Genomic DNA, 25402 nt, shown 5'->3' with positions numbered 1-25402 from the left:
TCTCTTCTTTCTCAGGCTTTGACAACTCAGGTTCATACTAACCCCCTCAAACCACACAGCCAGCCCAAGATGAGTGTGAGTGAAGATCTCGACAAGGAAAGCAGTTGCTTCAGTTTGGGTAAACTAACAATATGGACAGCATCGAAAGTATGAGGCTCCCCGCCACGGCTCCCTGGCTTATCTGCCCAGGAAGCGCGCTGCTCGTCACCGTGGAAAGGTCAAGTCGTGAGTATTTTCTGCTGCGCCAACAAGAAGAAAAACTTTTTGGCAATCTCTCCCAGCTGAGGAAGACATTGGCTAATGCATTGGGACAAACAGCTTCCCCAAGGATGACCCTAAGAAGCCTGTTCACCTGACAGCCGCTATGGGTTACAAGGCTGGTATGACCACCATCGTTCGTGACCTCGACCGACCTGGCGCCAAGGCCAACAAGAAGGAGGTTGTTGAGGCTGTTACCATCGTCGATACCCCACCTGTACGAACAATGCAGCCCGCTTGGCTATGTGCCTATGGCTAACATCTTTTAGATGATCGTTGTTGGTCTTGTGGGATACATCGAGACTCCCCGAGGCCTGCGATCCCTCACCACCGTCTGGGCCGAGCATCTGGGCGACGAGCTTAAGCGCCGATTCTACAAGAACTGGTACAAGAGCAAGAAGAAGGCTTTCACCAAGTACGCCAAGAAGCACTCCGAGAACAGCGGTGCCTCCATCACCCGCGAGCTCGAGCGCATCAAGAAGTACTGCACCGTGGTCCGTGTCCTCGCCCACACCCAGATCCGAAAGACCCCTCTCAAGCAGAAGAAGGCCCACCTCATGGAGATCCAGGTCAACGGTGGTTCCATCGCCGACAAGGTCTCTTTCGGTCAGGAGCTCTTCGAGAAGCCCGTTGACATTTCCAGCATCTTCGAGCAGGATGAGATGATTGACGTTATTGCCGTTACCAAGGGTCACGGATTCGAGGGTGTTACCGCCCGCTGGGGTACCAAGAAGCTTCCTCGCAAGACTCATAAGGGTCTCCGAAAGGTTGCTTGTATCGGTGCTTGGCATCCTTCCCACGTCCAGTGGACTGTTGCCCGTGCTGGTCAGCGAGGTTACCATCACCGAACCTCGGTCAACCACAAGATCTACCGCATTGGTAAGGGCGATGCTGACGACAACGCCGCCACTGAGATCGATGTCACCAAGAAGACCATCACTCCGTATGTTGACCCAATCTTGCCAGGTATCGGCTGACAATTGCTAACACTTTGATAGTCTCGGTGGTTTCGTCCGCTATGGTGAGGTCAACAACGACTTCGTCATGGTCAAGGGTTCTATCCCTGGTACCAAGAAGCGAGTCATGACTCTCCGAAAGACCATGTTCCCCCAGACCTCCCGAAAAGCCCTCGAGAAGGTCAGCCTCAAGTGGATCGACACCTCGTCCGAGTTCGGACATGGTGCTTTCCAGACTCCTGCGGAGAAGAAGCAGTACCAGGGTACCCTCAAGAAGGATCTTGCCTCCGCTTAGAGCGGCTGCTTGTTTTCTTTCTTGTCTTGACCAATTCATTGCACCGGTGTCGAGGGTTGGTTCGTTACTACTGTACGCCTTGCGTTTGGGCTGGGTTAGGTTATAACTGGCGTGGAACGTAAAAAAAGTCCAGCCAGAAGAGGGATGGCTTTCAAAAATTCTAACGAGATTCCCAATGTTAATATGACTGTACCTTTGCTCTCCGGTGAATGTGTGTTTGAGTTGTGTTTGTGCCGCCTTCTGTAGCTGTCCAAGTCCAAACGAGACCTTGGTGTCGAGACATGCAGATAGGTACCTACTTACCTATGTTGTGGCATGACTAGAAATTCTTTCTGACAAGCTTTCACTCCATCATCCGTCTCGAACTGTACGGACGCTTTAATTATTGGCCAATTTACTTTTGTTTCGAGATCTTAAGATGTTAATCTAGCACTAACGTCACACTAAGAGTAATGTTTATAATAATGTAAGGCAGATATCATACACTTTGCCCAAAAAAAGGGGAAGAGAAAAAAGGATACAATACTGTAGTTGTTGCCTTAACCTTAGTTATACTTTAGACACGCGTTAATGTACTGACTGCTCCATGTTAAGATGCATATTTCTAGCTTTCTAGGTTTATGCTTGCATTATGTGCAAAGTAAAGTTTATTGTTCCCAAGTGAAGCTCCCTTTTTGTGGTTTACTTACTTATACTCGAACTTGACCTTGACCTTGACCTTGACCTTGACCTTGACCTTGACCTTGACCTTGACCTTGACCTTGTGCAGTGAATACCTGCTACCTAGTAGTTATACGCGGGAATTGCTCCTTGTCTGTTCATTCCGCTGACTGATACGCAGTCATGGGCAAAAAGAAGAGCAAAAACAATAGCACGGGAGCCGCCTCGAGAGCACCAGCAAATGCGCTCATTACGACCTCGACTGTCGCAACGGATCCCATACTTGGCTACAGGATCCGAGTTCTTCTCCACGATTTCCTCAACGTTACTAAAGATTCTCGCTCACAGAAGCGCCTCACCTCTACAATCGACGAACACTATATCAGTGGCCCATATTTTGATGAGGGACAAGCAGCAATGGTTAAAGCAGCGATTATAGATGTTGACCTTGTCAACCATATTGCAGCTGACGGTATTGACGATATCGATAGAGATTTGATCTCGCAACAAGGGAATAGTTTCGAAACCGCAGTTCGAACACTGCTGGGTGGTTTCCTCGACAAACGACGTGCTAGCGGTGATGCTCGACCGTGCGGACCTCATCAGTTGGCGCCTTTATATGCCAAGTTCTTTGGTATTGATTTGGAGGAACTCAAAGAGGATAAGTTCCTAGGTCGTCTGAGGAGGGCCGGCATCTAATAAACCCATCGAAGTGGTAGGGACAAATGCACTATATTCTTGATAGAATGGCCTCCATAAATACTGACTACCTACCTAAGGTACCCACCTATTTTAGGTTTACCTTAGGTAGTGCTGATCTATTGTGATTGGCCGATGTACCCCTGCTGCGAATCTCATACTTGACGTCACCCCACTCCCCAAACTTGCATCTGCATGTTGCGTTACAGCTTTTGACTTGACGCCTGAGCTGACATCTCTCCCAATGACACTTCGAACTCCTTTCAGACGCCTCCTCAACCTGAATCTTGGCTCTCTTCTTTCTCGAAATCAAACCGTCCTCCCGCGAACAACTGCCTCTCGACACAGCACAAGACTAGTCAGCAACACCAGATCCCTCAACATGTCAAACGACGACGATTACATGGCCTTCCTGAACAAGGCCAACCAAGACACCGGCGCTGGTGCAGCGACTCAAGAAAAGACTACATTCAAGACAAAGGACCAGGGTGCTCAAGTCCCCAAACCCATCAGCGACGTGTGCAAGAACGCCGTATACACGTCCGACGCAGACGAGCCCTTCCAAGAGGTTTCTCTCAAGTGGGAGGGCAAGAATGGTCTCCCCAGCGAGTGTAAGGAGTACACTCCTACCGATGAAAATGATCAACTGACATGCTGTTAGCCGAATTCGCCAAACTCATCAACCACTCCTCCCCGGACTCGGCAGACATCAAGATCCTTGATCCTCTCAACTGGGACTCTCACGGCAAACACACCGACGTCATCGAGGCTGTTCGAGAAGCCTCTCAGGGTAATGATGTTCGTGTCTATCAAGTGACGAGAGATGCTACGAGAACCGAGTATTGGGTTGTTTCGCACGCTGACGGCAAGCTAATTGGTGCTAAGGCACTTTCTGTTGAGAGCTGAGCGCGTACCGGTGTACATGTAATGATCTTTTGAGCGTTTCTTTACAGGAAATTTATGAGTTAACGTAATGAGTACGTTTGAGTCTGCTGTATTTGTTGACTCGTGCATGACTTCCCGTGTGTAAAGGCCTGAAAGAGCACAACTGATCCAATAGCGTGAGACTTCGGCTTAACACTGTGACCCCAAGGCCCTTTCGTTGAGATATAGGTCTCAGCGGCCTCCAGGATCACATATCTTATTAGAATTCTAACAGCTTTCGAGATTTCTGTCCACCTTGGTTGGCTCGTCTATCCATAATTACCATATATGATAAGCTTGGAACCACCAGAAGTTTGATTAGCAGCTACCCTATGGCGAACCCTATGGGCGTCTTGGACTTATGCGCATAGACACACCCGGTGACACAATGCGTTAGGGCTACATGACAATGGAGACGCACGAGATATGGAACTGGGCTACGAGTTAATTTCATGTTCATTTACTGTTTTCATTTCTCATAAATGCCCACTGTTGAGCTCGGTATCCTCATATTACCGATCCCTCCTTAAAATTACAGTAACAGAACTCCGTTTAATCAAATGCTCCAAGACCACCGGTAATGCAATAAGCCCAATAAAGAAACATCCATATCTTTCTTGAAACCTATTCAATCTGTACGTAGCATATCTGGCGGCACCGGAGAATCCCTCTTTAGCCCAGGACTAGAACCAAGTCTACTGAGAGTATTTTCTGGTAGCATGAGTATGACTTGGCTCTCCTCATCTTGACGCGCGATTGGAGTTTTGATATCCAAGTCCATCTCACCAGTCATGTGCTGAGACCCTTCTGGTACTGAAAGACAACTGCTCGTGTCCGACATTTCAACGTCGTTATCCTCTTTCAAGATGCCGCTCAAGCTCTGAAAGTTATCCGTGTTTGGTGTGGGTGCCGTGAGAAAGGTGATGAGGGGTGCCTTGATGGCCGTCACGGGTGTCTTGATCTCTTCAACATCTTTGGTTTTGGCAGCCTCAGCTCTCAGAGCAGCAATGGACCCTCCAATGTTCTCGTCATCACCGTCCTCCTCCTGGCCAATTGTCCATACCCACCGACGCTTCTTCTCCCTCTTCTTGCGCTTTGAGATGCCCTTAGGCCCCGATGGGGAGAGCGGAGTACCTGATGCGGCCAGTCCTGTCATGCGGCGACGCATGTCCTCAAAAGGCCCGGGTGTCTGTCCTCCATCCTGAATCTCGTTTGGTGTGAATGCCAAGGCTAGATCGATGGCACTCTGGGGCTGAGGGGGCACGCATGGAGGGGAGTGTGGTGAAGCCTCCTCAACGAGGAGGTCAATGTGAGATTTCGTGTACTTGTTTGTCACAATCTCCTGAGTGAGGGGGTTATTATAGCACACTCTTCGATTTGCTCTATCTTGGAGCCGCCGTGACTGTCGCCGTGGAGACGGAGGAGGAATGGCCGTAGGTGGAGGAAGAGGCGAGTTGCGTAAAATACTGTGAAGTGATCGAGGATGTGTGTAAGGGGCCTGCAGGGTCAACTCAGCAAGAGTTCGTGGGCGAGTAAGAGCACGCTTCTCGGGTTGTAAGCTATCATTCCTCGCTGGGGCCGCGGATATATCAGCAGGGGAAAAGCTAAAGGCCTTGGGAGTGTTTGAATCCATCGGACCAGCAGACATAGGAGGCGTGGCGGTCATTGTGCTCGGGTAGTTGATTTCCAGTCCTGGATGTGGTGAAGGAGCTGTATCGGATGAAGGAGTCTCAGGGTATGAAGCGACATAAGGCGTAACAACTCTGTGTTTCGGGTCCTGTCGTTCCACTGGAGTTGTCAAGCTGAAAGCTTGGAAAGTATTGATGGCAGTAATTGGCTCATGCTGAGATGGGGTTACTCTTTCGATTGTGGTAACGTAGACATTGGACAGCGTGTTAAAGGCAGTTGGGTCCTTTGGATCCACTGCATAACTTCTCGATGACCTGGTGGCCGGACTACATGCTGTCTTGATCTGAAGTGAAAGCCGGGGCTTCTTGGGCGGAACTTGAGAAGATGCCATGATGCTAGATGTAGCTGTAGCTGTACTTGATAGGCAGACCAAGAAGGCTGTTGTGCCGGAGTATACAAGAGAGGAGCTGCCAAACTCCCTCGTTGAGTTGCAAGTGACTGTGTCTGTCAACCAACAGACAAGCAACCAACGTCCAACAGGCCTAGGCGGAGACGCTGTTACCGAGAGGTCGGAACCGACAGGGATTATAAAAAACGTTGCAATGTCAAAAACGCAGAAACAACACGAACAAACAGCGAGAAACGAGGACTCTGCGTCTATATAGGATGATCGAAAGTGAGACATGCATCTCACTGGATCTTGGGTGGGCGGGGAGACATGACCAGGGCTTTCATCTGCTCTTTGACCCAGTCCCGACACCCAAACAAGCGCCCCTAGGCATGCATGCAGTGTGATAAGCCTTCCATGACCTAGGCGCGGAAATATCGGGGGGTTGAGAAGGATTCAGCCCTGGGAGACTCTGGCCTGCCAAAAGCGTAACAAGTTGACGAGGATGTCATTGGCGGGAGCTGTGGTTGGCTCGCCGGAGCAACTTGGTGGGAAGCGTTAGAGGCGCAAGCGCCGAAGTTGAATGTATGATCCTGGTGAGCTTCAACCATGTCCAATCACGCGGCTAACAAGTCGGCTCTTTCACTCGCGCTGGCGTCTATGCAAGAGGATTTCCAATGTCCCCTCCCTTAGACGACATGGCGCCTTGGCATGGAGGAGTTAAGAAGAGAATGACTGGTCATTTGCCCTATCGTCATGTTTTTGAGAACATCTTTTGCTGGTATACCTAAACAAAGACGATCCTTCCCAAGTGTCTAGGGGCTTTTTCGAAAAGTCGGTATGATCCTTCGACGAGAACAATAATCCAACGGCGGCGGGGTGATGCTCAGCCATGTTCTAAGCCATGATTTAGACAAGGCTTGCCCTTGTTTTCAAAGCTTCGGCCATCTTTGTTGAAATTGCGCTTGTTTAGTTAGGGCTGACACAAAAGCGCGGATATTCTGCAAACAAAGAATAACAATGTGATGAGAAGAGTGATTGTTAACAACAACCAAAGTCCGGAAACAATTAACAGGTGCGGTAAGGATGTCTCGTCCCGATGCAAGTCTTTCAAAGCCCAGAGTTGACGCCACTGGCTGGGCCAGACAACCTTCTCTTGCAAATCGAGCATATACTTGGGCGGCTACAGCGCAACTGTGGATGGCTGAAACTGCGTCGTAGTGTATGTCCTGGCAAGGATCAAAGCGAGGGACTAGAGTCAGTCTCACTTGAGTTGAGAAGGATCGGAGACAGTTGAAGAAGTGGCTGGATCGTACAGACAAGATGCTGAATTCTCCTGCGAGACTGTGACTGTATATCGAACCGAGCATCGAGTCCACCTACTCGTCAAAAGCACGGATGAGGTGTGAGTGTTTGCAGTATTCCTGAGAATGACTGACGTACAGCATGTCACATAATGGGTACCGCACCCGTAACTCTTTCACTGTTGTCCTTTGAAAATTGATTTCTACCGCTTCATCGCAATGAAGAAAGCAAAATTATTAGCTTATTCGCTGTGGATGCGAACATGAGGGTACCATGTGTCGAGAGGGGGGAGAGAGAGTCGCATGAAACAAAATTGTAGATATCGCGTCTATTTCTGCACCAGATCAGATTCGAAAAACAAGACCCTTTTTGCTCTTCGAGCGATTAAATCCAGGTGATTCATTCCATCAAGAAAACCAATCGTTGTTTGCTGGTACGGGTAACATGATGATGATGCAGGGCGTGGTGTAAGTCACATCCATAGAAATGGAGGTAAGGACGCATCGACGCCTCAGGCAACCCCCATAGTGGACAGACCCAGCGCCTGCCCGTGCCCGGGCACCTTCCATCCATACCTAGGTACCTACCCTACCTAGGTACCTTACCTTAGTAGCTTGGGGACCTACTGTACCTACTAAGGTAGAAGGCAACACCGCTAACTTGCAGCCCACCTCAAGCACAACGTGAACGAGCACTCGAACTGATGGTGCATTCCCAGAGTTTCATGCCCAGAAGTGATTCCCTGTGCCGACTATTCCATTGCACGCCGCTGCATTATTTGAATTCACATGATCGCGGCTTCAAATAAACTGGCTCTTTGAACATCCTAGACCTGAACATCGAGTTGTATTTCACTCTCGACAACTTCCATCCGTCCGCTCGCACATGAAACTTGAGCCCATGTTCCCCAATCCTTCGCCCGTTAGTTAGGTTGGCAGCCATAATCAAGGATGGAGCCGCTGAGGAAGAAGAGACCTAAGAGGGATGACGCTCGAACTATCTTGCAATTCGTGCGTTCCAGCCATCAAGCTCCAATCACAGCCTTGGTCGTTGCTAACTGGCTGGACTGTATAGGACTACGACTGTTTCTATGCACAGGTCTTTGAGAACAAGGATGCAAAGCTCAAGAAACTGCCATTGGGCGTCAAGCAAAAGAACTGTCTAGCGACTTGCAACTACAATGCTCGGGCTCGCGGTCTCACAAAGCTTATGTCCGTCTCCGAAGCGAAAAGATTGTGTCCGGAGCTTGTCCTCGTCGACGGCGAAGACCTCACCCCCTTCCGTGATATGAGCAAGACACTATTCAACTTCTTTAAAACCTTTTCCTGGAACCGCAAAGTTGAACGTCTGGGATTTGATGAGGTGTTCATGGGTATGTTGTCATCTCGCAACCTAAACAAATTATAGTATTGGCTAAGACCACAATGCTCCCGCAGACGTAACGGATATCATTGAGTACAACTTATCCTGTCTCAACCGGACATCCCTAGAAGAGTCTTTCTTTTGCCTTTCTAAAAGTGATCCTGAACAAGGATTTCACTGCGATGTGACGAGGATTGCCGGATGTGTTGAAGGCTTAGCCATTTCCACCCCTGACCTAAGCAACCCAGCCTATATGCGCCTCACATTGGGATCACATTTTGCCCAGTTCCTACGACAGCAGGTGGAAGAAAAATATGGGTTTACATCCACTTGTGGGATCTCTACTAACAAGATGCTCAGCAAACTTGTCGGCAGCAAGAATAAGCCTAGAAACCAAACGACATTAATGGCTATTACTGAAGACGAGGTTATCGCCTTCGTAGACACCCACAAATTGCGAAGAATTCCCGGGCTAGGGCTTAAAACGGTTCAGGTACTAGGTACTCACGCTGGTGCTGACATGAGTAAAGGTGTATCCGGGATCCCAGAGTTGAGTGACAATCCTGTGACAGTTGCCGAGGTGCGCCTCCACCCTGACATCTCGCCCGGAGCAATAGAAAAACTACTTACTGGGCCTGGGTCAGAGAAAGGGGTAGGTGTACGAATCTGGAGCTTACTACATGGAGTCGATGCAACTGAGGTTAAGGAAGCCAGCGATGTGCCAACCCAGATTAGTATCGAAGATACCTATAAGGGCTTGAATACGCTGGCACAAATAACGGAAGAGCTACACAAGCTATCATGCTCACTCATTCGAAGAATGAGGACAGACCTTCTCGTACCTGACGATGGGGCAGACACTCCAGGGGCACAAAAATGGATTGCCCGACCAAAGACATTGCGATTAGCGCTCAGGACATGGGCGTATCTGCACTCAGCGCAAGGTCAGAATTACAGTCGCGTCTCTCGATCTGGGTCTTTACCGCATTTTATCTTTGATTCCAAAGATGACATAGCTCATATTGCGGAACGGCTTGTTAGTGAAGCTCTGTTACCACTGCTCCGGCGTCTGTCCCCGGAGAAGGGACAGCGGTGGAATCTACAGATGCTCAATATCTGCGTGGCAAACATGGTTGTTGGTGCAGCGGATGACAAGTCGGGAGCTGGCAGGGATATATCTGTCATGTTCAAACGTCAAGACGAAGTGCTGAAACCCTTTCAAGTGATGGAAGACAAGCATGTTGCACAGAGTGAGGAAATTACACAAACGGTGTTAGAAGGCGACGGTGACGACGAAGAAGACAATGATTGGGACATGGGTGACAATGCATTATGCCCTCTTTGTGGTCATTGTATTCCTTTGTTCGCTGTGTCGGCGCATCAGAGATATCATGAAATGGAAGGGTCTGAATAGGGATGCAGTGTCCCATGTGCTTTGACCATGCTATTTGCCAGGCACACGTATGATCTGTTCTTTGCTTCTTTGCTTCTATGCTTTCCCCACTCGGACTGTTATTTTTGAAAGGCGCCAAAAGCACAGAGATGCGATATTCTCATACAAAGTTTCGAGTTGCAACGCATCGATTTTGCAGCCGTCACGCGGCCCGCCTCATGCTCACCGATGGCTCGACCGAAATACGGTAACACAACCCTCTGATTTGTACATCGATTAGCCACGATACACCGGGTAGTGAAGCCGAATGTCTTTGCGTGACACTCGTAGCTCGATTGCTTTTACATGCTCGATTGGATGACAATGTGGCTGGTATGCTTGATCGTTACAATATTGACCTGTAGCCTGGTTCCAAACGTCCACACTTGTATACATCCGCACTGTTAGTTTAACGAATGCTAGGGTTGATCGTGTCTTTCACCCAGACATCTTCTTGTCGATTAACAGCTCAAAGGGTACCAAACAACCTCTCCGGGTTGCAAGTAACACAACGTCGCGGAGTTACAGCCCCCTTCATCCAGAGGTCAAAGTATCTTTTGTTGTGTGCAGTGATAGTCTTGATGAAAAGTTTGTTGGAAGGATTCAGGATAAAACGAACATTATAATAGAATATGGCAGCGGCAATCAAAATGTAAAAAAGATGTCGAGTTTCACTGACCTGACCGCATGCAGATACATAAGGCGTAGCCAAGTGAAGCGATCCGGGTCCATACCTTTCTGTCTAGCAATACATACACTCGTAGGTAATAGACGAGCAGCTGCACGCAGTGAGCCGAATGACCCCATACACATCGTACATTGTGACACTGCTGTACCCGTGTTTGCCCCCATGTCTGCGGGAGTTGGGTACCTACTGTACTTAGGTACTAAGGCGAGCATTTTGAGGCAAAGGTGGTATATACCTACATAGGAGGTATATATGGAGTGGTTGATCTAACTGGCACTGAGGCGGCAGCAGCCAGTCACATTCGGCTGCCAGCTGGCGACACTGTCAAATCCTCTGGTGAAGCATCATCCTGAAGGTGCACCGCATTCACTCCTGCCTTCCCTGACTTCCTTCCATTGTCACCTCGTCGCCTCCCTTCCCACTTTCCTCTGTATTTTACTTTCTCCCATAACTCCTTCCTTTCATGAACTTCTTCCTCGCTGTATCCGCATTGTAAACATGCAAAGCAAGAACTCTGCTGCGGAAACGACGCGACTGTATCCGTATCTTTCCTTCCGCTTGGCATGTTGCCTTCTCTTCTTTTTCTTCTTCTTCTTCTTTCTGTCTGCCTTCTATTCTCATCCGGCCATTCTCTGTTGGTAACTTCACTTCCGCCGCTACCAACAACTGCTTCTGGTGCTTTTGTTCGCTCTCTTTAATTGTTCGCTCGGCTTTGCTATACCAACTACATCGATCCGGTCACTTGTTTACGACTTCTGTTTGACTGATTTGACTATATGTTTTCCATGGTCGAGATTCCCAGCACTAGACACATTTCAGTCTAAGAAGCAACTTAAGCACAGGTGTTTGTTGTGTTGATCGTCTGCGCCTTTCACTGATACCACAATTTGACGCAACTTGATCATCGTTAACACTCAAAGCACTCGTACTATCACGATCTTTATCTCTACAAACGAAAAGAAGACTGTTTGAGATTGACACCAGGAATTATCGTCAGATATCCGCCTTAATCAAGCAGGTCAGTCAGCCATCTAGCTTTCAAGGATTCCAAAAACCGAAATCATGGCTCGAGGTGGACGAGGAAGTCCAGTCCCTCGCCGGCCAGTGGACCTGACCGGTGTTATCTCTATCGCCGAGAAGAACGACTTGAACACTCTTATCACTGCCATTACAGAGAAGCTTCACAACGACATCAGCGTCATATTTGATTCTCCTCCTGTCACACCTACTCTGGGAGACTTGGGCGACATAGGCCATCATCACTGGCTAGCTTTGTCACTCAAGACGAATGGAAAAGAGAACGTGAAACCTCGAGCTCCTTCTATCTGCAAACCTGTAGCAAAGGTGTCACAGAAGACTGCTGATACAAGTCAGTCCCCAGATACAGAGAACTCGGAGAACAGTATGCCTCAGCTGAGAGAGCTTAAGAAAGAGGCTCTTATCTTCTTCCGAAAGTGGCAGTCAATTTTTCTGCAGCGTCTTCGCGATATAAGTGTCATGGAATCAAATGGTTCTCAATCTAACAGTCGTGGCCGTGGACGTGGAACTGCACGAGCTGTACGAGGTGGACGCGTGGCTCGTGGTGGGAGAGGGGGTGGTCGCGGAGGCACTGGAGGTGTTGAAGGCCTAACACTGGCAACTGGTGGGTTAACACAAGTTCCTTGGCGGTTTGCCTTTCTCTGTTGAAGGCATATGAGTGTTTTCAAAGCTGATGTTAACCAGGTACCCCCCGCACCCCTTCAAATCACGTTGATCGTGAACTATCTCGCCGTTTCCCCCCTGTTCCAACTTCCCTCTGGACTTTGCCACTCGATAAGCGCAAGCTGTTGCTGCACATCTCACTTCTGATTCTTATCTCGCTTCAGGAGTATACTGCATATGCTCGTATGACTCTTCTGAACCTGACCTCATCCCTGAACCTTCCCCTGAAGGTGCTTCATGAGGAAGAGAAGCGCATCGCGGAGGGTTTCAGCCAACTTGCAGTTGACGCAGCCATTGAGCAAGCGTCTGAACCGGATCAAGATGAAAATAAACCTGTCCTAAAATCAAAGGCACGAATCGCTGCCATGACTGGACCCTTCCGGCTTGGAACACAGCTCATTGCTGTCGGTATCGGAACTCCCCATGGTGGGCTTGGACTACGACTTCCAAACGCTGCTGGTCTCCTGGGACCTATGGCAGACAACGGCCCTTCTACTGGCTCGATGCTTGGGATTTATATGGCACGACCCACTGAGAAAATGATTGAGTCGTTCTCTCGAGACATTCAGGACTTTGGACTTGTTCCTACCCGCGGAGGACTTCAAGGGGATTATGTTGATGCAAAAGCTATCCCAGCCAGCTGCCGACGATTGCGCTTGGTGATTGCTATGAACGGTTGGGTAACAGACAAGGATAACCTCATTGGGCCTTGGAAGATTCTTGGAGATAATGGGGAGGTTTACGTTCTGCGATGGGAAATGAACGTCCTCAACAACATAGGTACTGCTCTCGAGACGGTTGTGAAAAGCTCAGCCTGGGCCGCTGCCAAGAAAGCTATATCTTCGCGAACAAGTACGTTGAAGGTTCTTACGATTAGCGAAAAACACTGACAAAAAATAGTTTTCACAAGCCTTATCGAAGCTACCTGGCCAATGGAGCTCATGAAAGTGAGCAAGATCATTGATAACCCCTGGAGCATGGGCATGGTTCGCGCTGAGAAAACCGGCGCGGTGCTGGCCGACGCTGTGATGCGCAGCAAGATTCAAGGAGACCGCCCTGTATCCCTCATTGGGTTCAGCTTGGCAGCCCGAGCTATCTATGTTTGTCTGATGATTCTTGCCGAGAGGCGTCAGTTCGGCCTCATCGATTCCGTCGTCTTGATGGGCACACCCGCTCCTTCAGAGAGCCGGGTTTGGTTGACCCTCAAGAGTGTCGTGTCTGGTCGGCTAATCAACGTCTTTTCAGAAAGTGACTATCTTTTAGGGTTTTTGTATCGTACATCCAACATTCACTTCGGCGTGGCAGGCCTGCAACGAATCCAGGGAGCGGATGGTGTCGAAAACCACGACGTTAGCAACCTTGTGAACGGACATTTGCGTTATTCCACCCTGGTTGGAAAGATTCTCAAGGATATTCACTGGGAGGACCTGGACCTGAACGCCTAGAAAGCGGAGAAGCTGCGCAGGACCACTTAGAACGAGAAAAGTGTCGGCATCATATTAGTCAGGACTGGACAGGATGAGAGTATCTTTGCTAGTGGAACACCAACCAGATTGCAGAAGCAAGGTTTACATGTAAGATTAACACCAAAGTGCATCTTAGATTCACATTCCCATAGGGATTGGGTGGTCATTAACGATCTTCTTTCTTGTATGAATCTCGTAGCCTTAAACTCCCTCAATTCCAAAGCCTTGACAAAAGGCAGCACTCCTGTCCTGCCCCTTATGCTGATGTGTATGCTAACGACAATTACCATGCATATATGTACGTCTGTATGCTCTAGTTGAGAAGTGGTGAACCTAAACATCCAGCCATATTGAGCAAATCGGGGATCCAATATTTGTCTATTATAGACGAGATGCAATGCACTCTCTTGCCTCCCTTCACTCCACCTTCTTCTCATTGGAGCTGTGCGTGCTTATGCAGTAACATCTGACAGTTCCACCTTTGAAGGTCTTGACTTCTCCATGCTCTATTCGTCTAGAACTTCTTGGCACTCGAGTCGTATGTCTTTTCTCTTCCCCGCCATCACCATTATTACAAAACGTGGTATCGTACACAATAGACCCTCCTCATTTTGCTTTTTTGTCTTGATTGAACATCTTGCTTGCCCAAGGCGAGAATGATTTGTGTTTTGTAGTGATCGAACAGTTGTCATGAGAAGCCTCTCATGTGAGTAATTGGTCCGTGAATATTTCATCCTCAAGTGGGAGGGGTGGTGCCAAGCATGCTAGGAACTTGCTTTCGAATGAGCCCGCGGGCACCTCGCCCTTCTACACGAGGCATGCCTTGGATAGAACGAGGCTCGCGCATTAAGGATCTATCGAGACGTGCAGGCGTTCTCGTCACGACTGTTCGATACTCTCCTGGAAAGTTCCCCTTGGGCAATGGCACTGATGCAGTCCGCCAGATATGATCGGAGGTGTCACCGAGCCAAGCAGGTATCTTGCTGTTGGAGCTGCCTCGAGGAGGGGCATAGCCCCCGTAGGTAGAGGCGCCATGAGATGCACGGATCGTGGAAAGGCGGGAAAGACCCGTCGATAACCCGGAACGGCCTCGGGCCTTCTTAGCCATGATGATCTCGTCAAATACACGAATCGAGGCGTTATTGGCTGGCTGCATCTCCCGGTCGTGGATAAACTCGTTGAAGCCTTTTGAGTTCACAGTTAGTATTCAGACCGTTCAAACGTTAAAGAGGTGTGACCAAAACTTACACTGTGTTTCCCGCATCATGGTAGCATAGTCGTGCTGATCATGCGGGAGACTTTTGATAAACCCATCCATATCAAAGGCATACAGCTGGCCGTTTGCTTTTTGCTGCTTTGAAGGCCGTCCAAGGTACTTGCGGTATGTATACAAGAGACTTGCAAGGCAGCGAACAAAAGCTGCTCGGATTCGGTCAGGATGGAATGCCTCGGGGCAGACAAGCGAAGCATGGCCGAGACATCTGCCGTGGGAGAAGATCTTGCAGCCTGTGCACTTGTAAATGCCATCTCCCTCAGCATGGTCATTGCAAATATTGCAGATTGATGTGTTGTCCTTGGGGATCCAATTGAAGCAATGTCCCTCAACCCAAACTGTTGTCTCTGTGTTTCGGACAGGCTGGATCTGCATACTGGGCATGATAGTTGATGCCGCAAGCGTTGACTGTGCGTAGGTTGAAGGTGCATATCCATTCCCGTATCCACCACCACCACCAACAACGGAGTTCTGAGAGTCCACTGAGATAGCTGAAATTGACAGGTTTGCTTGATGGCCGTTGAGGAAGGGGAGGTTTGGCTTGTGGTATGGCGGGTGCTTATCGATGCCAAAGGAGGAGCTTCGTCGCATCTTTTCTTCGCCAAAATGTCCAGAGCGCTTCTCTCGAAGAGTCGCTGCCAAAGCAAAGCCAGAGTCGCTTCGAGAAACGGGCGTAGAGGGCATTGGCGGGAAGTTTATAGAAACAGGGGATACAGACGACTGAGGACTGGTCTTACCAGACTTGCTTGTGCTGGGTCTGTCCGATTTACCGTTGTCCACCTTGGCCGAAGCGAAAGCATTGAACAGTGGTGGCAGGACCTCATTTGGCGGGTCTGGCTCGCCAAATCCCGACGAGCTCTGGGACACCCATTTGCCCAGGGTGCTCTTGGGCGTTGCGGATCTGAAAAGTGCTGCATTCTCGGTGGAGAAGGCGTCATAAGGGAATGATTCCATGGCATAAGGGGGTGGTCCAGTTGTGACTCCATATCGCAGTTTGTGGGGCGCCGCGACCTGCAGAAGAGACATGAGTTTCCTTCGGGCCTGACGAGGAAGTCGGACGGGTTGTGATGTAGCATCAATAGTATCCTTGTCCAAGTCAACGAGCACATAATCGTCCTCGGGCAGTTCAATTCTATCGTAACGTCGCTCAATGCCGACGATATATGGGCAAGGCGCTTCGAGAGCCGACAGAAGTCGCGCAGGGAGCACGGGAATAAAAATACTCGACCACTTCAGGGGGTATAGCAGGTTTGCAAGTGCATGACAGGCGAGGTGCAACATGCTGGTGTGAGAGGACAGAAAGATGATTCGGGATTCGGCCATAGCATACTCGAACAGAGCGACAATATTCTCGAGTGACAAGCAACGGAATAGGGCGTAGAGATCGATGGATCGCGAACCAGGAATTTCGTTGTCTGCCTCCTTCCGAGCATAAAGTCGCAATTCGCGCACTCCTAGTTCAACCTGAGTTTTGGATCCCAGGGGATTGAATGCCTCGGTGCATAGGTTTACGACATATCGCTCAAGGGGTTGCCAGCGTCCCACGCTGGGTGAGCTTGGAGGGATTCTTAGGACACCCCCATCTGTCATGGGGGTAACGATAGCCTTGAGCCATTCTTTCCAGAAGGACATATTGGCTGCGTCTCGGCCCAGGATACCATATGCGCGAGGCGTCCAGAGTCCGCTCTCGCCAGCAGTGAGACCCTCGATCTTAGACGCGGCTCCATGTCTCAGGGGCCGAAGCATGTCCGTCATGAGGGTAATCTTTTCTTCCACAGTGCTAATTTCATCTTCGAGCCTCTCACGTGCTGGAGAGCCTGACGGGATTGTAGGGAGTTTTGCAAGGAGTTGTGATAGATGGGTGCGTTCACCAGCCAAACGAACTCCCAAGCTGGCTGCCAGCTCTCGCTCTTCTTCAGACATGTGACTTTGGCGCCATTGCTCGCACTTCTTTTCCACTTCCTCTGCCACCTCGGCATTGAGAGCAGTCCAGATGATGATGGTTATACCGTATAGCTTGGAGTTATCGTCAGAAGTCATAGTAAACCCATGCCATGTAGATCGAGGTCGGTCATCCGACGAAACAATCTGAATATCGTTGGGAAAAGCAAACATGGGCACATAGTCAGGGAATTTCCCACGTCGAGCAATCTCATCTGTAGCTTCCTGAGGAGGATATCGGTCAAGAAGAACCGGCTCAAAGCGTCGTTTGAGAGGATGCATATCGGGGTCGGTGTTAAGGGGTTCGGGTGGTGGAATTACGGAGTTGTAATTGCTGAGTCGTCTCGTGGTTCGGATCGAGGCTATCATTATAAGTTAGCGAGCCTCCCTGTATGTGCCTGACCGTTTGATAAGATCAAACTCCAGAACATGACGAGAACAAACCTGCGCGACTGGTGCTGATCCTGTTGCTGGGTTGCTTGCGCACACTGTTCATATCCCTAAAGCTCATCTTGCGGCGGATGCTACCCTTAATGCTCCTGAGAGGACTCAGTCTGCCGCTGTCGCTTTCCTCTGCCTTGATCCTCTCTGCCCTAGGATTCACCATTGGTGCACGAGCTTGCACTTTTGCGCCGGCACTGAATGTCAGGTCCTCGAGAAATACCTCTCTCTCGGCGGCAAATTTGACCAGAGCCTTATCAAAGTCGAAGTCGCCCATCAGCATGGAGCCCTCACCAAGGATGCCGCTGGGACCGGCATTTTGGCCATTGGCACTGCTGTTGCCATTGCCGTTGCCAAAATTAGGGGGGTTTAAAGCACGAATAGTGGCGCTACTGCGGTTGCTTTTGGTATTGCCGTCTGTCTCGTCGAGAGTATGTATGGAGAAACGGTCGGTGAGAGATATCCGAGAGAGACGGTTGGCGGAGCCCTGGCGCGAGTGCCGTGCTTTTATTTTTGGTTGGTCGCCGTTTGTGTCTTCATCCTCAGACTCACCATCCTCGACAATGGTAGACTCAACGGGAACAACAACGGGGGCGGGTTGGGAGTTGGGATCGTGGTAGGACACCGACTCTACGCCGGCGATCCAGAAATAGTCGGCGAGAGGGGTCGATGAGTTCTCCATGACATGTCAATCGTAGTGTTTGGGCCACAAACGGGCGGAACAGAAGCGTATGGAGGGTCGTAGGCAAAAGGAATCGGGTCAGTTGCCAGCGTATTCTGCTTGACTTGTTGTGGTTTTGATCTGAAGAGATGGGCGATCGACAAGACAAAATCAGGTCGGGTTGCTGGGGTTTCAGTTAGGTCATGAACGACAGGACCAGTACCAGGGCTTTTTTTTATCAGGCGAGTACGAAGACAGCGATAACGGTAAGCTCAGCTGTGGGCGACTCACGACCAAGCGATGATTGTTGCTTTTCGAGGCCGAATCTGGATCAAAAATAGGCTCGGAACGTGGTAAGTATAGATGATGCGCTTGAGGAGAGGCAGCCAGCAATGCTGTGTGTGTAGCGATGAGGCAGCCACCCAGAGCCGCTCCTGGTTGTACGTAACGGGAGCCAAAAGTTAGTTTAAAGTGGATGGACGAGCCAGCTTAAAAACCTAGGTAACAGAGGGGATAAAGGAGATGCAAGAACTCTTGAAAGCCACCGAGCCCAAATGTTGAAGTACAAAGTGAAGGAGTAGAAAGGAAAAAAGGCCGTGATAAAGAGAGTAGAAGGATGAGATGAGGAAAACAACCCAGGAGAAAGAACGAGGATTCAGTGCCGATCTGTGCTCTTACAGTAACTTTTAGGTACCGTATTGGGTTATCTGACGACCTAGGAACGTGGATGAAGTACAGGTACTTGTGAACGTGTTGGTATCGGATACCTCGTTGCTCGTTTTGCAGACCAAAGACAGATGTTGACCAGACCAGACCAGCCCGACCAGGGGGTGTCGACGCACGCTGGAAACGTGGAGGAGGCTCCCTTTAGTGAGTGAATGACTGACTGAGGAGACAATGAGTGGGCGGTTGATTGATGAATTTAGGGTCCAGGTCCCAAATCTCTCTATCCACGAAAAAGTTGGAGAAGAACGACCTGCAGCTTCCTTTGGTGGGCGCCTGTCCAGGGGTTTCCGGGATGGCTGTCTAGCTCTCGTAGGGGCTGCCACACCAGTCCATACGCCTAAAGTCGTGGGGTTGCAGCGTCGGGTGGTAGGGGGGACTTCTTTCTTAAGGGACCGACCACTGAGAAGTGCGCCTGACATTCAACCACTGGGAGCGTGACGACTTCTCCCATCCATCCATTCCTCTTAGGTGCTATTACAATACTCACCACTGGCTTCCATTTGAACTGCAAACAATCACTACAGCATATAGGAGCATATCACACAAACCGGGGCTGGAACGACAAGGGTTATTACATACATGGCATTGTATGGATCATGCAGGTGAGTGACTGAGCAACAAAACATATCGCTATTTAACAGACCATGTACGTGCTTCCCTCAAGCTAGCAACAACGAATATCTATTGTCTTAGTTACCTTTTATCAAGGCACTACACAATCGCTCAAGTCAATTAACAAAATCTACCACACGCACTTCTGCTGCAAGGTACCTGACAGCTAGTTGCTGGCACTGACTTTTGGTGTGCTAAGGAAATTGACCGATTCCGCAAGCAAGCAAGCCGTCGATCTTGAGGCGCACACCGTCGCCTTTTCCAAGCACTGCTATTCGATGGATGCACCCATCAACGGTTGGCCATCCACGTATCCAGATGCAGCACAATACATACAGATTCAATTCGGCTTCCTCTCTTTCTCTTCCGGCAACCCTTCAGCCTCAGGGGTTTCAGGCGAGCGCCAACGGATCCACGGGCCATAATAGTTTTGTTCACTGATGTCTTCTCCCATCCATTGTGCTCTGTTCGAAGCCTGCACTAGGATTCGTCAAGTATGCTTCGGATATGGATATGCGCTCTTCACCCCCACCGCTCGTTCAACTCACTCTGTTGTCGGTACGGAGTACAGTGTACATGCTAGACATGTAAAGTCGCGCGTGTGGCATGCTCCACGATCATGCTGCAGGCCAGGAATCGCTAGTTAGTGTCAGGTCTTATCCCCTGACCTCCAGGGCGCAGGGCAGGCTTCATGGGTGTCCCTCCCGTCCCCATAACAATACCCACTAGTCGCCGTCTTTGCTCCATCAGCTACGGATTGGGGTGCCACATTAGCTGAGCGAGCCAGCATCCCAAGTGATGGTGATGGGATGTTGGTTGGAGTGCTTATCAACTATGGGTTGGGGTCTGCATTCTGGACATACAAAGGAAACAGTCCTCAACTTAAAATTAATTATATGGCGAAGTTAACGGTCCCGACGGGGCGGCCACGCTGCGGGTGCAACACTGCACACGATATGAGGCGTCAACAATCTGTATGTATCGCTGGGCGTGCCTGCGTATGTATGCGGGATACTGTATCCGTCTGCATCAACATGCTTCACCCAGCTGCATGCTTGATGCAGTAGACATGTGGAAAACGGCACTCACCACCGATGGCGTCTGATGAGTTGTCCTATTCTGTGATTTCCCCCTTTGTGCCTGATATCGGCCAAACCGAACTGTCAGCGCAGCAACAGCCTGATGTGCTGTCGTTTTGAAATGATGGATGGCCTCTTAAAGGTGTCGTACAGATACCTACCTACATACAGTTCACTAACTACCTACCTTAAGTACCTAGGTATGTTCCTGAGCGGCACGAGCAACCCGGCGAAGAGCGTGAGACAAATTCCTGTGTCGCGCAGAACCGGGACACGGTCAGGGATGGTCTTGGTTTGAGTGTGAGTCTGTCTCGGCCGGTGTTCAGTCCCCATTGAAGTGCGAGATCCCCCATTTGTATCGCCCCGGCTGAAGTCAGCCACGGGTTGCGTAACGGCTGTACGGGTATTGGATAAAGTGCTTTTGTGCCTATTCTCTGGAGCACACCGTGATAAATTAATGAGCAATCGACGGGAGAAGGATGTGAAACCATGAAGCTCAAATAAGTGAGAAACGAATAAAGCCCCGATTGGGGTCACAGTGTCTTGTCCTTGTTTATTACCGACCACTCCTGTCCTCACCGTTTTCGTGGGTACAATGTGTGGAGGGTGTGTCGAAAACGCTCCACATATCAAGATCGTGTTTGGCGGGGACTCAAGACGGCTTTGATCTTTCTTTAGTCACTTTGCCTTGCTTGTTCCTCTGTGTTTGTGGTTGTGGTTCATATCATTCAATTTCTGACCCTTCCCCTGACTACCTCTCTGGGATGTCATGAGGGCAGGCGTTACTTGGCCGCCTACGTCAGTTGTGTCTCCATCCGACTTATTGAATCGGACCTTGACGCTATTATTGTGTGGGTGTAGTTCAGAGACGCCGTCTGTGATAGTTAGCGCCTCTCCACAATGTTTACTGCAATGGGAGCTGAAAAACAATCCAAGAAGTAAACGGACATTTTTCAACCTGCTCTCTTGCTTTTAGTTGGTACATATGTACAGCCCAGCGTACGAGGCACCTGCCTTAGATACCAAGACTTGTCCTAACATCGTTCCTCCCGATCGACGGTCGAGTTGTACAAGGGAGGCAGGTCTGGCGCTGATGGTTGCCCGTCTCGAATCCCAAAATTGACAAAACCCTGTAGATCTTGTTGATGGAAATGGACAACTCTTGCCATTTACAGAATTTGACGCCGTCCTTGAGGCAAGGTCGTGATTGGACGAGACTCGAGCCTTGTTGAACGACGATTTCTTCCTTATTAATAGTAGTTAGGTATTTCCAACTCCTACTCAATTAAACATGAATATCTCTTTCAATCCCCCTTTTCTCTAACTGCTTCATGACTGTTGAGAGGCTCATGTTCAGTGGTACTTCCCAACGAATATTCGATTCTGGGCCCAATAATTGACTTTTGAGGCGTTGCCAAATTTGGCACCAGCGTCAATAGTGGTCAAGGAAAGCCTCCTAACATAGGTCAAAGTCAGGGCCAACGACAAATACCCCTGATGGATCTCGTAGAATACGAAAGCACGAGCCACGTTGTGATGCAGGTACGGAGCATTGACGGTGATAGACGACATTCGACACGCGAGGAATGCCTCCGTAGTAAACACACTAATACGCGAAGCAGACACGCTTTAAACATCAGCATCCACCCTTCACTCTATCTTTGTTTGTACAGTACCTTATGTATGTATATATAGGCCCCCCATCGGCCAATCCAAGAGCCTTATTCAAGTCACCATCGACAAGACAGGAAATCAAGAAAGAAACAGGAACAGGATCAATACATATGAAGAGACTTAGACCGGGGACCTACTCCAGTCCTGGCACTTTTCTCCCGAGTCGGCAAGTCCTTGAATTAACGTTCCGAGACTGTCTAGCCACACTCAAATCTAAACTTGGATACGGATTCTTTGCTATTCTACTCATAGGGCTCATATAGATCTGACAGAGTATGAATGTCATCGGGCCAGCTCAAGTTGATCATATTATGGCCGTCCATTGCTATCTTTAGCAAGCCATGAGCCGAATCTAATACAAACTCGATCTTCTGACACATGGCAACTCACCTTGTCAGATAGTATAGCCAGCCATATCTGACGAACCGAATGATATTGTATGTCAATTCCTTTCAAGCACCTATCGTCATCTTTCCACACAAGCCGAGATATATTTTCTTGATTGGTATTCACTGCGTTACGGATACCAAACGACTTACCCAGTATGCTCCCTTCAACTGTTCGCATGGGCTTTCAGCTCTCCTTTGGACCGCGACCTGACACTAGGGAGCACCAGTTAGGCTCGGGATTGTCAAGCTCGCAGAAAAGCGTTGCTTCATCCTTGCTCATCTCTCAAGGTACTCGTCCTTCATCGGTCTGCACGATGAGTGTCAGGTAAAGTGCCGAACAACCAAGCTAGGCCTGAGCGCATGGCCGTCACAATCATACTAATACCGTCATCCCATCCACCCACAACACTTACAGCTCGACGGCGTCGTCTGTTTCAGGTCGCTCTCCACGTTGGACCGTGTGTTACGTACCTGGCCATTGGTCCCCTGGGTCCCCATCTACTATAGCAAGTGCTACAACGCGGCTATCATCGATCTTAGTGTGATGCGTTGTTTCGATTGATATTCGCTCATCCTGGTCGATCGCCATGGCCTCCTTATCCCAGTCCCCGGTGAGAGTTCCTCGCTTCTGAAGAGAATCTTTCGAGCTTGAAACGACATGGCTTGAGGGAGGGACCGCGTACGTCTCTCAAAGTCTGATTAGAAATAAAGTCTGAACCGACAGAGTGACAGACTATACTCACGAGTCAACTACTCCGGATTCGTGTATACATACACTCCCTAAAGCAGAACGAACAATTTAGGTATCACTTGGAATACGGCCATCGCCGTTCGGAAATTCGATCTGGTCTCTCCAGTTCGATTTTCCACCTTACAACGATGTAATATGATATCAGCTCTGTTGCTCAATTCTGGATACAAAACACCGTTCATCAACCCCCTCATAGAACACTTACGCTACATTCTTTCGAGTACTGATGGTGACTCTTCCAACAAGTAGTCGGTGCCATTACTATCACTAATTACTTTTGGAGTGACATACCTTTCAAACCCTGTACCGAGTTGCCATGCCCAAATTATTACGGATACAAAAGGTGTCACAACTTTGTCTCATGGGATCATGCAGCTCATACTGAGTTGCCCGACCAGGTCGGATCTTGCTGTGAGGTCGATGCCGATTCAAGCGTGAAATAGTCACATACTGTCGACATCCTAGCCACTTAGCGACTCATTTTCGTGCTCCTGTAGTAGCAAGACGTAATCGACAATTGGACGTGTTGAAGCCCCCCTACCGTCAATCACACGGATTAGAGACACTAGGAAGAACAAGAACCATAATGTCTTGGTGATGGACAGTGACCTTTGCTATTGGCTCCTAGGTCTTAGACAAATGCTTGTATGGCATCTGGGATGTCAAAGTCTTCGGATATGGTTTAAGACACGGCTCACAAGCGAGATCGGCTTGGGAGAACTCTGTTCAACCCTGGGCCCTGGACCCCGGGCATCCAGACTATCGAACTTTGCGGGCTGAGGGATGACAATGAAGATCATGATCATAAAGTGTTATGTTGAGGAGTCATAGCGTCCTCGCCTTTGGCAACTGAATGCTGCGGGTATCATTCATTCGTCGTTTTGATAGGTTCTCTTCATCGTGCTGCGGCTCGTCTTGTGCCTAGTTTCCCAGTAGCCAGATATCCTCTGTTTCCCATCTCACCTCTCCATCCGATTCCCAATGATCCAAAGATAATTCTCCCGTCCGGTGTCACCTCCACACCCGACTCGGTGCCGTCCTCCGCGACCACGAAGCAAACCTGCTCCACTTCACCTGGATGCAGCACCGGCTTTTCGCTCCCGCTCGCCTCCCAGTTGCAGTCTTGATACCGCAACCCAGGCTCCGTGTCTAGTACCACCTTCTCCAGCTGCACCACGTCTTCACTACAGTTCTCCAGCTGCGCCTCGAGCACCCATCGCCCGTGTTCTTGAGTGTTGTTGGAGTTCAGGGGACCAACCTTGGTCCGCACGATGAGTGAAGCTTTGCAGATAAACTGGTAAAGCTTTCGGAAAGTTCTTGTTCGTCCACTTGTTTCTGTCGCTTCGTAGTAGCTCACTGTTACCGCAAGCACGTGGTTGCCCTCCTCCTTAAGATCGAACGAGACCACTTTCTGCAAGGTACCTCTAGACTCAAGATCAACTTCAGATTGGTCATTCAAGGGGCCAAGCTCAAGGCGCTGAACAGCACCCATACCAGGTGTCTTCATCTCTGCTTCGATGCGCACATCGCGAATATTTTTGGCAGCATCTATTGGTAGTTCATTGTTCGCGCAAAGAGTGCAGCTAAAAGTCTCGCCGACATATGCCGAACCAAACGATACCGGGAGGTTGACGGCGGGACTGAGAAGGAAGGGAGATGGGTTCGAGGCAGCTTCGGAATGGTACGCGAGCGAAGCAGGGATCGGGGCTGATTTGATGGATGCGCCTACTGAGGAGGGCGAATCGATCGGGTATTGAGTAACGAGCGACGGACGCGACAGTCTTAAAGTTGATCGTACGTTAGCTACCTAGGTAAAGCTCGGAGCCATCTGGACCTGGACTCATATCGCTAGGTAGCTTACCGAAGCACTTTGAGTGAGATAGAATGGGGCTCCTTGACTGGATCGTGAGAGGGATATCGCTGATGACTCATCTTGCCATCTTTTTCTCGGCGCAGCAGTTACACTGTAAGAAAATCGTGATAATTAAGTGTATCTAGTAGTCGTATGTAGGCGGCATGTCTAGATGTCAAGGTTACATGAGATGCGACGAGGGTTGTTTCTCTTATCGATAAGGGGCTGGCCCCTCCCGTC

General features: G+C 49.6%; 8 protein-coding genes; 5 read left to right on the top strand and 3 right to left on the bottom strand.

Moving 5' to 3' along the window:
* Positions 1-69: 69 nt before the first annotated feature.
* Positions 70-1509, top strand: FFUJ_13524 (probable 60s ribosomal protein l3 (rpl3); the record flags this gene model as incomplete). XM_023576219.1 has 5 exons in its annotated part: positions 70-75; positions 140-225; positions 319-475; positions 528-1201; positions 1257-1509. The coding sequence occupies 5 exons, from the start codon at positions 70-72 to the stop codon at positions 1507-1509; spliced, it is 1176 nt and encodes a 391-aa protein (XP_023429617.1).
* An 843-nt stretch (positions 1510-2352) lies between these two features.
* On the top strand, positions 2353-2868 carry FFUJ_13523 (uncharacterized protein; the record flags this gene model as incomplete). The annotated part of the gene is made up of 1 exon (XM_023576218.1): positions 2353-2868. The coding sequence occupies one exon, from the start codon at positions 2353-2355 to the stop codon at positions 2866-2868; it is 516 nt and encodes a 171-aa protein (XP_023429402.1).
* A 382-nt stretch (positions 2869-3250) lies between these two features.
* Positions 3251-3774, top strand: FFUJ_13522 (uncharacterized protein; the record flags this gene model as incomplete). XM_023576216.1 has 2 exons in its annotated part: positions 3251-3479; positions 3530-3774. The coding sequence occupies 2 exons, from the start codon at positions 3251-3253 to the stop codon at positions 3772-3774; spliced, it is 474 nt and encodes a 157-aa protein (XP_023429401.1).
* Positions 3775-4420: 646 nt separating this feature from the next.
* FFUJ_13521 (related to glucan 1,4-alpha-glucosidase) lies at positions 4421-5812 on the bottom strand (the record flags this gene model as incomplete). Its single annotated transcript, XM_023576215.1, has 1 exon — positions 4421-5812. One exon carries the CDS (start codon positions 5810-5812, stop codon positions 4421-4423), a length of 1392 nt encoding a protein of 463 aa, XP_023429400.1.
* A 2252-nt stretch (positions 5813-8064) lies between these two features.
* On the top strand, positions 8065-9890 carry FFUJ_13520 (related to DNA Polymerase iota (POLI); the record flags this gene model as incomplete). XM_023576214.1 has 3 exons in its annotated part: positions 8065-8124; positions 8189-8486; positions 8551-9890. The coding sequence occupies 3 exons, from the start codon at positions 8065-8067 to the stop codon at positions 9888-9890; spliced, it is 1698 nt and encodes a 565-aa protein (XP_023429399.1).
* A 1768-nt stretch (positions 9891-11658) lies between these two features.
* On the top strand, positions 11659-13742 carry FFUJ_13519 (uncharacterized protein; the record flags this gene model as incomplete). XM_023576213.1 has 3 exons in its annotated part: positions 11659-12263; positions 12320-13149; positions 13198-13742. 3 exons carry the CDS (start codon positions 11659-11661, stop codon positions 13740-13742), a joined length of 1980 nt encoding a protein of 659 aa, XP_023429398.1.
* Positions 13743-14499: 757 nt separating this feature from the next.
* On the bottom strand, positions 14500-18100 carry FFUJ_13518 (related to lustrin A; the record flags this gene model as incomplete). XM_023576212.1 has 4 exons in its annotated part: positions 14500-14948; positions 15012-17339; positions 17422-17723; positions 17772-18100. 4 exons carry the CDS (start codon positions 18098-18100, stop codon positions 14500-14502), a joined length of 3408 nt encoding a protein of 1135 aa, XP_023429397.1.
* A 6105-nt stretch (positions 18101-24205) lies between these two features.
* FFUJ_13517 (uncharacterized protein) lies at positions 24206-25242 on the bottom strand (the record flags this gene model as incomplete). XM_023576211.1 has 2 exons in its annotated part: positions 24206-25091; positions 25172-25242. 2 exons carry the CDS (start codon positions 25240-25242, stop codon positions 24206-24208), a joined length of 957 nt encoding a protein of 318 aa, XP_023429396.1.
* Positions 25243-25402: the final 160 nt, after the last annotated feature.

Source organism: Fusarium fujikuroi, chromosome FFUJ_chr04 (assembly GCF_900079805.1).
Source record: "Fusarium fujikuroi IMI 58289 draft genome, chromosome FFUJ_chr04".
Lineage (NCBI taxonomy): Eukaryota > Fungi > Ascomycota > Sordariomycetes > Hypocreales > Nectriaceae > Fusarium > Fusarium fujikuroi.
Note: the sequence above shows the minus strand (reverse complement) of the source record. Positions and strands in the feature narration are given on the sequence as shown.